The following is a 9415-nucleotide window of genomic DNA, read 5'->3' as shown; positions in this document are numbered from 1 at the left end:
ACACACACACACACACACACACACACACACACACACACACACACACACAGAGAGAGAGAGAGAACACATCCCCCATCTGCCTGCATAGAAAAAGCCAAGTGTATGATGTTGGCACGGCTGTGACCATGGGGCTTTAATTACATTGTGCAGAACCCAGAATCTAATAATAAAATCCGCCAGACAATTGCTAGGCTCCTCAGCCGGCGCCTTTCCCTCCAAGTTCGCCCGGGCCTTCTGGGCAGGGTCTGCTGATGGCTCTTACAGGGAACCAGGCAGGGGCTGGCAATGAAACTTCATCCTTCCCTTTCCCCCACTCAAGCTCTGTTACGATTGCTTCTGGACATTAATTGGGCCCCATGATATTCTTAAAAGCTGCCTGAGTTCCCATTCACTAGAGAGACAAATGTAGTGGGAACTCAGAGGTTTTCTTTGATTTAGAAATTTCATTTTACTACCGGATAAGAGGGAAATCTTAATAAATAGAGTTTGCTCGGAGCAACTCTTCCTCTTTTCTCTTGTCTTCCTTTCTGTTTCTTTAGTTCATCTGTACTCTGTTGGCTTTTGAATGAAATTGCATGTTTTAAAATTACTTGTGTAATTCCAAGAGCTTTCCAGACAGTAGGCATCACTGTGATTTGATCTCAGTTGTGGGAAAGCTGCCTTAGAGGGGGCCATCTAGTGCTCTCACCCAGTGTCAGTCTTTGGGGTCTGGTTCTAGTCCGGTGGTAGGCCCTGTGGTAGGGGCTGCAGGGGAACAGAGATGGGGGAGATGCAGCCCGTGCCCTTCAGGTGCTTCCAACTCAGAGAGATGGCAAGTGCCCAGATTATGGAACCCCAGAGTGTTTGCACTAGAAGAGGTGGTAGGTAGAGACCATCTAATCCAATTCTCTCATTTTAAAAGTGAAAGGAAAACCCAAAGTGCATTCCTTACACCCGATCATAGAACTTGGTGACAGAGCAGGGAGTGGGTCCCAAGTCTGCCTGGTACCTACTGGGCTGTATGACAATTGCCTCTATTTTTAAACAACAACAACAACAATTTTTTCTTTTTCTTTTTTTTTTTTTTAAGATTTTATTTATTTACTTGAGAGAGAGCGAGAGAGAGCACAGAGGGAGAGGGAGAAGCAGACTCCCCGCTGAGGAGGGAGCCCGATGAGGGATTCGATCCCAGGACCCTGGGATCATGACCTGAGCCGAAGGCAGACGCTTAACCAACTGAGCCACCCAGGCGCCCCACAACAATTTTTTCTTAATAAGTAAAAAGAGATGCCCTAGTGGGCCAATGAGCCAATGATAGAAAATCTTAAAGCAACATTGAAACCTTAGTAAAGCTAAATTGGATTATCTTTTAGGACTTAAGAAAACGTTTAAGTACATGGAGTCTTTTCAAGGCATTTAATCACTGTGGTTGAGTAGACACAACATAGACTTCCTATAACAGATAACTGCAACACACAAACACACACACACCCCAAATTCCATGCCACGACGGAGGCCTATTGTATTTAGTCTAGCAGTTTGCTTGCAACTTGTATCTGATGCTTAATTCCTGCTCATTATCAGTTCAGCAATTGCCATTGCGTTCATGATATAAACATTTTTAAAATCCATCGTTGTGTTGTTTTTTTTGCATGAGGCTACATGTTAGTGCATTTCACCAACTATTCTAAATGGACATTCTATTACCACGTATATTTTGAAACCCAGGTCCATCAGTGGGAAGAAGCTGTGCTCGTCCTGTGGGCTCCCTCTGGGCAAAGGAGCTGCCATGATCATTGAGACCCTCCATCTCTACTTCCACATCCAGTGCTTTAGGGTACGTACGCACCACTCTCCTCTCCGAGTGATGTCTAGCATCTTCTAGCATCGTTCTGTGCTGAGAAATTCCCTCGTGGAAATCCTGACGGCCTTTGCTCATGAGGGCAGCCCCTCTAGGTTGTACAGAAGTGTTCACAGAGCCTGTCCTTCAGGATGATACTCTCCTCTCACACGTCCCTCTGGGACGTCAGGTTAGAAGAAGCAAAACGGATTTGTGCTGTGTGTCTGGGGTGTAACATCTTTGCCGCTTCTGACACTCTTGTGACTTCACATCAAAGGTTTTTGTCTTTGAATGGAAGATTTTCTGTCAGTTAAGCGGTGAATAGCTAGTTGCCTAACTGCAGGTCTCCAGATGAATATGTGCGTAATCACGGATTGAGTATCACTCCCTATGGGAAGCTGCCCTGTCCCCCAGACCAAGTCAGTTGCCTTTACAGTCCTTAGAGAGCCTTTCCTGGTCCTTACCGCTCGCCTGTTTCATTGTTTAATTGTCATCTCCTCGAATACACCGTCACCTCCATAAGGGCGGGGGCCCTATCTGTCCAGCTCACCGTGATTTCCTCTGAACCTAGCAGAGATGGTATCAGTCGTTTTCGATGAATGAGTTGACCAATACACTGAAAATGAGGAGGCCTAGGTCCTAGTCCCACATCTCCTGCTAATAAGGTGTGAACCACTTCTAGCTCATTTATTATAAAATTTACAAGTTGGACTATATCGGCATTTCTTTTTTTTTTTTTTTTTCACTCATGGACACAATTCAAGTTAATATCTCATGTTGAAGCTAAACCCTCGAACTCTGAGTAAGAGTCATTTCTTTCTCTTCATCAAGCTAACGTGCTTTCTTTTCCCCTCTCGAATTTTGTTCGGTTTCTTTGTCGGTAGGTTCTTCAGCTATCAAGTAAACTTGCGTGGTTTTAAAATAACTCCCACTTTACCTATAAGCTAAGAGAAAGTGAATGAAGCCTCAAAATTATTAATGTAATAATATCAGTAATTACTGGAAAGCAAAACTTACCATGGGCAAAACACAATATGGATACTTAATTAGACTCAACTTATCAATATTCTCATTGTGTAAAATAAAGCTAGATAATGCATATGCTAAATTGGAGTGTTTTGAGGCTCAAAGAATATACTTTTTAAAATGTCCTGGCAATTCCAAGATAATGTGTTCCAACACCACAGTTTATTCTCAGAGAATTTCCCCGAACGTGAAATAGTCCAGATGGCAAAGATTCTTTGCAGTTTCTCCAGGGAGAGAAGACTTGCCTTCTTAGCTATTAAAGCCTTTATTCTCTCTAATGATTCACTTCCTAGAGCTGATCTGACACTTTAAGGCACATCACCTCTTAGATTTATCCCCTACCCTGGAAGTCAGTGGAGCTTATAACATAATTTGGATGAAGCCTTCCTCTACCCCCGGGTGACCCCAGAGCATGAATTTGGGGCTGGCCCTCTTCTCCTGAGCTGGGTCCTAACCCTCCCCCACTACCCAAAAGGCTGGCTTCTGAACCAACCTCCATTGCCACCTTCTCTGTTCCAGCCAGTGCCTCCTTCTGCACTCAGGCTGACTTTGCTGCAAGGCGTTTTATTCCCAGTGGGTTTGTACCACTGGGTGTTACTGCTTTCAGTGTGGAAATGTAAGGTGGAATAGCTATTTCCTAGTAATTCTGATCTGGTAGAACTCGCCAGTAATTCTGGAAAGCATTTAAAGATTATTCATAAACAAGTGTCAATTGATAATCCATTGGCTGTGTGTTTCTTTAAAACCATGAGGACGTCATCTGTTTCAAACGGTTGTTCCATCTTGATTGAGATGTTTCATCTTGATTTGGGATCAACCTGACACCACCTACCAGCTTTACAACACTGGACAAGTCTGTGAGCCTCTGAACCAGTGTCCTTCCCTGTAAAATGCAAGGAGTTGGGATAAAATGCTAAAAGTGTATCATTGCTGTGAGTCAGCTCTTGGTACAACATCTAACATGTAGTAGGTGCTCAACAAATGTGGAGGTTGTAGAGATGACCATTGCCTATTTGTGTGAACCGTAACTAAGCATTATAAAGAAATGATTCCTGTGCCCCTTATAACTTCTGTTCTTTCTGCCCTACAGTGTGGAATTTGTAAAGGACAGCTTGGAGATGCAGTGAGTGGGACGGATGTTAGGATTCGAAATGGTCTTCTAAACTGTAATGATTGCTACATGCGATCCAGAAGTAAGTACCGGGGGGGCAGGGACAGGATACCTTGAGTTGAGTGGGTGTGATTACATGCCTTTTACAGGACCCAGTTTAGAAATTCAACTGTTCCTCCTCATTGATTGACACACCTACTCTGAGGGTAAGATTTATTAGAACTTGGGTAAAAGAAACAATAATGACATAACCCCTATTTACCACTTGTTTCTTACTGGAAGTTACTGATACAGTGTGGCCAAATTCTTTTTATCCAGAAAAATTATTTTTTATCCATTAATACACCAGGGAGGTAAAAACTGTAGACCAAGTTCGAGACGTTGCTTGAGATCACATAGAGATTTTGGTGAGATTGAAGGAAGATACAAGGTCTGTGAAACACGGTTCATTTGTGGAGGCATATCTTTAGAAGACCAGCACCACCTGGGATGGTTTAAGTGTGAAGAATGGCTCTCCAGTGTTCATCAAATCAAGCACCATGTCCTCAACATCCATAGGCCCTACAGTCAGGAGTTTCATGACACGGTCTGGTTTTGTTCCCAACTAACTTGAGAGTTCCTTCAGAGCCAAGATGAGGGGTTCTACTTCTTTGTGAATCCCTGCTCCACACTCCTCCAAAATACCTTAGTACATAAACAGAGCTTAACAAATCTGTGCTGCCCTGAAGCTCGTTTGAGCAGCCTGGGTCTCCTACCATAGAAGGTTCTTGTTAGTTTTGAGGGCACCAGGGGGCGCTGTTGCCCAGTGGCTGTTTAGAAAATCTGCAAATAGCTAGGGGCTCACCTCTGAATCCTCCCTCCATCCTAAGTACAGTCCTTCTGGTGGGGAGATTTCTAGCAAATTCATCAGTTAGAAATTCCTCCTTTAAAAACAATGGGAGTGAAGAAATGGAGTTTGAAATTCAAGAATCTTTTATTATTTCTCAAAGTAAGTGAAGGAACATCTTTAGTCTTTCTCACATGGGTCTCTAAATCTGCAAGACTGAAGACTTGAAGAGTGAAATTGAAATTAAGTTACTTTATTGCTATAGGTTTAGTCAATTCAGAGACGCATATGCCTATTTTAATAAAATAATGGGAAATAAGAATTAGATCAAACCCGGGTGGTTTTGATCTATGACAAACATTTGACTTAAAGTCAAAACAGTTCCAACTTTGAGCTGCTGCCCTCAAAACTGAACTATTTATACCACATATTATATATATTATACTGATATTAATTTTATATAATATATAATATTGATATAGTATATAATATTGATATCAACTTTATGCTATGTATTATATATGTAAAATATGGTATAAATAGTAAAAAAAAAAGCTAAAATTAGCAACAAATAAAATAGTATACTGTGTATGATCCATAAGTTATATATACATAAGTTATATATAATATATATACATAAGATATATAATATACATCTATAATATATATTAATTATATTTATTTAAACTGGATTTTTATTTATTTTTATACATTACAATGGAAAACTAAGCCCTTTTCTCCCAGATTACAAAGTGAGTTTAACTCTCATCTTGTACAAATAACACTTTTTCTCAACCTCAGTGAATCAGATGAATGTGAATCATGGAACCAGAAGAGGGCGCTGTTAGGTTGAAGGACTGTAGAGACAGCTTTGAAAAGTACTGAAAATCTGAATTTCTTTCATAATTTAAAGTGCTTGAAGGGTATCAGCAGAGAACAAACCTGAACCCACCTCTGGGTGACAGTGATCTGTTTTCATCCAGATTTTTATTTTAATCGAGAGAGTGGGTGATTCGTTGTCATTTCTTTTGGAAACTAGCTTTTTGGATCTAGGCCAGCAGTTTTTCTCTTGTGTAAACAAATAAAAAGGGCCTTAACTGCTTTTAATTCCAAATCTAAAGACAAGAACCATGGAATTATAATCATGTGTTGGAGGTAGACTAAAATGATTTTATTTTATATAAAATATTTTACTAGGTTTTTTTTTTGGATACTAAGAAGAAAGCAAGAAGGCTTATTACTTCTCTGCTTAGATGACTTCTGTAAACATTCAAAGGAATAAGTCAATAAAATTATAAATGGTATAAGGTTAGAAAATTGGGTTGTTTAGAAAGATACCAAATTAAAAGTGAAAGTCTCCAAAATTAACCACTGTAATCACTTTCTCATTATTTCTTAGAATGTATGTTTGTCTATGTGTACACACACGCGCGTGCGCGCATATGCATGTGATACAAATCTACCTACCTTCTGTTTTTTATTTCACGAAGGTAATCACATAGTGTTCTGTACTTTTTATTGCTCTTTTTTTTAATTTAATTATTTTTTTTGGCAATTTTTTTTTTTTTTTTTTTTTGGCAATTTTCTCATATAACATATTCTTTCTCCTCATTCTTTTGAGTGCCTTTTTAATACCTGAATACAATCCCATTGTGTGGACTTAACATAATTTCAAACTAATTCTCTGTGCATGGGCACTTCGGTTATTTCCAGTGTTTTAATGTTTTTGTAAAGACCCCAGTGAACATCCACGTGCAGATGTCTTCACGAACTGTTGAAAGCATTTCTGTAGGGTAGATTCTGAGCAGTGGGACTGCTGAGTTAACAGTCATGTGCTTTTAAAATTTTCAGACACCTTGTCTAATTATCTTCCAGAAAAGTGTACTCTCCCAGTGCATAAGAGAGCCCCTTTCTCTCTCCATGTCCTATGTCAGTTCTCCATAGCATCAGACTTCTTAAATTTCCACTATGTTGCATGGGGAAGGGAAAATCACATTGCTTTGACCTGTAGGTCTTTAAGGGAGTTTGAACATCTTTTCATATGTTTATTGACCCTTCTATTTCTTTTTTACTATAAAAAATTTATCTTTCTTCTCTATCCTTTGCCCATGGTTCTATTGATAATTGATTTGTAGGAGTTCTTTGTAAATTAAAGACATTTTCCCTTGATTTTATATTTGCTGCTTATTGCAGTTGTCATTGGTCTTTCTACTTTGTGAGCTTTTTTTTCATAGAAAAGAATTTCATGTAAGGTAATTAAACATAACTTTTTTTTTTTTCCTTTTTGGATTCTGGATTTTGTGTCCTGCTTAGAAAAACTACTCCAAGGATTTAGCTGAGATTTCTCCTAGAATTGTTCTTTATTTCCTTTTTCACATGTAGCTATGTGATCATCAGAAATATATTTTGGGATGAGAAATGAGATAGATGTCCAGCTTTATTTATTTATTTATTTATTTATTTATTGCCAATTAGCAGTTGTGCAAATATAACTTAAGAATCCCTTTTTTTTTTTCATTAATTTGAAATGCCAGCTTTCTCATAAACTAAGTTCCCATAAATATTTGGATCTATTTCTGGGTGTTTTATTATGTCATATTAACCTATTTATTCTCTAGTATTGAATAGTTTTAATTATTATAGCTTCTTAATATGTTTAATATTGAGTAATAATGACCACTTTCTTTCCAATTGTTTTTTCCAATGTTTCCTAACTCTTCTCTCATATTTATTTTTCCAGAAAAATATTATGTTGGGCTAAACTTTACTTAACACATGACAGGGACAATGATCAGCATATCTGAGAATAGTGTTCATTTCTTTCTTGATGTCAGAAGAAAAAAATATATAGCTTAAGAGTGAATTAGCGGAGGGGATAATAGTTGGCTCAAGAAGTATAAACACACTTGAATTGGTTGAGTATATCCCAGCTGCAATTAAAAAAAAAGTCAGAATGGAAAGAAATGGCTAAAAAATCATTTTTCTTTCTTTTTTGTTTGATTTTGATCTGAGTTGAGGAGGGGGGATGGGTAGATGGAAGGGATGGTTTACATCGCAGGCATTCTAAGTGAAAAAAAATAATTTTATTGTGTGGAATAACAAAGCCTGAATATATAATCCTATTTTCTTCAAGTAACTAGTCACATTTAAATGAAATTTTTCTCTTGGAGGGGAGAAATAGCACAACAGCATATTAAAATGCAATTCCTGAAAGCAATGTAAACAGTTTTTAAGTTCACATGTAAATGGGCCTGGAAGTGCAAAACCAGTCACCTGCCACCAATCAAGCCGTCCCGTGGCTAACTCATGCCATTTGTGCTTGGGTGTTGGGTGACTGTGTCTCTGTGTCCATCATTCATTCTGGTGAAATGCATTTAACGCAAAATCCCCAGGGTCTTTTCCAGTGTTGTGACTGCCTCATTACAACTCTAGTGCCTCCAATGGAGGGGAAACTTTGTGAAGGTCTCAGCAGGAAATATGGAACCCAAACCATCCTTCTAGATGGAGTTGCCAGATAACATACAAGATGCCCCATTAAAGTGTTTTTGCCCTATTAAATCTGAATTTCAGATAAACAATGATTTTTTTTTTTTTAAGGAACTGTAGGTCCCAAATATTGCATGGTCAGATTTAGCACAAGTATATCTCAAATATCCCATGGGATATACTTATACTAAAAAAAAAAATTTTTTTTTTTTTTTAATTTGTTGTTTACCTGAAGCTCAAGTTTTGTTGGGTGTTCTGTATTTTTATTTACTGAATCTAGCAATCCTATTTGTATGCGTCCTCCTGTTGCAATGTATTTATTCATAGAGAAACCAAAACCTAAAGGACCAGAGAAGAGAGATCATTTTCTTATTTATTTACCCCCAGAAGGCAAGGTAGAAAATTTAACGAAGATGATTTGGTTTAAGGGTGAAATCCAGAGGATTTCAACCAAACTTGACAGGGCCGATGACTCCTCAGGGCTCCTTGTTACGTTCTGGATGGGACTCAGGAGTGCGTGTCTGACAAGCTTCAGGTGATGCCAACACTGCTCTTCCCTGGGCCACACTTTGAGCAACACGGGGGACAGATTCCCCCTCCGAGGGAGAAGAGATTTGGGCAAAGGTCATTACTGATGCCGGAAATGTGTAAATGCTCTGAGGCAAGAAGTGTCGAGGCCTCTAACCAAATGTTACCCCGTGTTCTTTGTCGCAGGTGCTGGCCAGCCCACAACATTGTGACGTGGTTTTCAAGCTTCCAGATCACTCACCATTTCTTTCTCAAGGGTGTCCCCTGGCGACCGTTTAACCAGATCCCCAGTGCAGGGGCTTCTTGGCATTTATCTAATTTCAGAAAGGCTATTCTAAAAGATGCTCTCTGTTCTTCTCTAGCGCAGCGTTTGTGTTCTTCCCAGTTTTTCGTTTTGGTTTTGATTTTTGTTACATTTTGGTTTTACATTTGCACAGTCTATACAAAAGAAAATGGAAGTGTCATGATCCCGTAATTCACAAAACGGTCTTAGCGTGAGCCAACAGGCTTATGGTTTCAAATGTGTTCTTCTCTTCTCTGAGAGTTTGTGAGATGAATGATGCAATAAACCTGTTTTGTTTCAGTAGTTCTAGGAATTAAACACTTCATGTTTACAGAA

The 9415-nt window shown here is 39.0% G+C and overlaps 1 protein-coding gene across 18 annotated transcripts in view; it reads left to right on the top strand.

Moving 5' to 3' along the window:
* The window catches only part of LIMCH1 (LIM and calponin homology domains 1), a 317738-nt gene extending 308709 nt beyond the window's left edge, over positions 1-9029 (top strand). For all 18 annotated transcript variants that reach the window (XM_044912737.1, XM_044912732.1, XM_044912733.1 and 15 more), the window contains 3 exons: positions 1708-1816; positions 3936-4038; positions 8983-9029. In XM_044912737.1, coding sequence (XP_044768672.1) covers positions 1708-1816; positions 3936-4038; positions 8983-9008 — 238 coding nt within the window. In that variant the 3' untranslated portion in view covers positions 9009-9029. The remainder of the gene's footprint in view (positions 1-1707; positions 1817-3935; positions 4039-8982) is intronic.
* Positions 9030-9415: the final 386 nt, after the last annotated feature.

This window comes from Neomonachus schauinslandi, chromosome 2, assembly GCF_002201575.2.
Source record: "Neomonachus schauinslandi chromosome 2, ASM220157v2, whole genome shotgun sequence".
Taxonomy (NCBI): domain Eukaryota; kingdom Metazoa; phylum Chordata; class Mammalia; order Carnivora; family Phocidae; genus Neomonachus; species Neomonachus schauinslandi.
The sequence above is the reverse complement of the archived record's forward strand: the minus strand, read 5'-3'. Positions and strand labels throughout refer to the sequence as shown.